Raw genomic sequence first — 1,900 nt, forward strand, 5'->3', positions numbered from 1 at the left:
AGACGTGCAACTCCGTAATCAAACCGAGACAGTACTTTACTTTGATTTCCCTTTTCTTGCCGATTTCCTAGAATCTGTCTCTTTTGTTGCTTAAAACGACAGACTTAGGGTTGGATGTGGTGGGCCTTAACACTTTAAGTTGACGGCAGGTGTATTTTAGAAATTTGAAAAAAAACGGGTGTAGTTTCGTAAACACATTATCAAATGGGTGCATGCTAGAAAAATCACCTTATTTCAATATAAAAAAACAACATCCGTATCTTGTTTATCATTTCTGAAACATTCAAAGTGGTGAGCATATCAACAGCCAATTAGTTATTATAATCCTAATAAAAAGATATAATGATTAAAATGAGAATAAATTCAGTATTAATAATGCAGTAAAAAGATTGCAAATTCCACCATCAACATAAAACTTCTCTTTTTCTGCTTTGATTCAACTTCCTAGCTATTTGATCTTAATTTGACAAATAAAATTGGGATTTATTTTATCTTAAGTTGACAAATTTAGAAAAAGAAGGCAGCGAGGAGACTAATTAGATAACCAAAGAAGTAGATCCTTGCACCATATCATGTTCACTGTGAAACAGCAGAAGGACCTGAATTCTTCGCCTTTTATTACATCAAATTCTTTTTAATTTGATGAATACAACACAAATTTTGAGAAAGATTTTGCAACTTTGTGAAGAAAGATCATTATGCTGATATATTTTCCCAGGTTGATGATGTTATTAGAGAACGACCATCTGTCATTCATCTCTTGCAATGTATCAACAGATCTATTGGTTTGAATTAGGATAGGCTTTCATCCGTTGATTCTCTACACAAAATGGCACCAACTATTCCACTTATAATAAGGGTTAGACATCTGTCCCTTTAATCTAGGGTTGGGACTACCAGGTAAAATAATCGGAAAATGAGTCATTTGTCCGAATATTTTTAAAACATGGTTCAAATGGACGAGTAAAAATTAGTATGGGTGAAATGAACACTAAAAAAGTAGCAAGGATGAAACTGGATTCATCCTCACTTAAAGTTAAAAAATAATAAGGATAAAACTGGATGCATCATGATGTAAATTGAAAATAAGAAAAAGTATTTAAAAATGGGTAGGATGAAACTGTTTACATCTTGGCTATTTTTATAGTTTTTTTCATTTAAACAATATCAAAATCTAAATGTCATTTTCACCCAAAAATTGTTGGTTTTGGTCTTTTTAACTAATTTTGTGTAAATAATTGCAGAAGGACTTCCATTACCAAAATCAATATCATGAACGGGAAACCCTAACCAACTATCCACTTCCAAATTTGGACGCACTGAGCTTCCTAATTCAGATGCCGTCATTTGTAGCTCCTCACCTTGATCCTGCTCCAAAATCGATAAATGATTTGAAGTACCTATCATTGACAGAATTAACTTCGTGACGGATCGCTTGGGCGACATATGCATGACTCTCATTTAATAGTTCCTTCACCTTCAATCTTGGAAAAGCCCCAAGTACCAAGTTACCAAAATACTCCTTGGGTACTGCTGGTTCAGATATTCGTGTTCTTCCATTCCCTGCTACTCTCACGTGACTTGACTCTTCTAAGCCAAGTCCTCTAACTTGAGTTACCTTCTTCCATACATGCGAAAGCAAACACGCAAAAGTGCTGTATCTTTGGTTCGAGTTATTATTTACCATAACTTTAAGCTTGTTTATAAACTCAACCGGGTAATTGACAGTCAATGTTTCAAGTGAAGATGAAGGGACCATTGGGGTAGTATCGGGATTAATTGAAGTCTTTTTGAACTCAGTTGATCCATGATCAAATTCAACTTTAGGTGGGTTTCTTGGTCGAGAAACAGCAAGCCGATCATGAAAAGGAAGTACTTCTATGTCAAGACCACGAACCAT

General features: G+C 34.6%; 1 protein-coding gene across 1 annotated transcript; it reads right to left on the reverse strand.

The window, feature by feature from the left end:
* Positions 1–1,357: 1,357 nt before the first annotated feature.
* Positions 1,358–1,900, reverse strand: LOC113328864 (tryptamine hydroxycinnamoyltransferase 2-like). The gene has a single exon (XM_026575859.1). It carries the CDS (start codon positions 1,898–1,900, stop codon positions 1,358–1,360), a length of 543 nt encoding a protein of 180 aa, XP_026431644.1.

This window comes from Papaver somniferum, unplaced genomic scaffold (assembly GCF_003573695.1).
Source record: "Papaver somniferum cultivar HN1 unplaced genomic scaffold, ASM357369v1 unplaced-scaffold_114, whole genome shotgun sequence".
In the NCBI taxonomy this organism is placed as follows: Eukaryota; Viridiplantae; Streptophyta; class Magnoliopsida; order Ranunculales; family Papaveraceae; genus Papaver; species Papaver somniferum.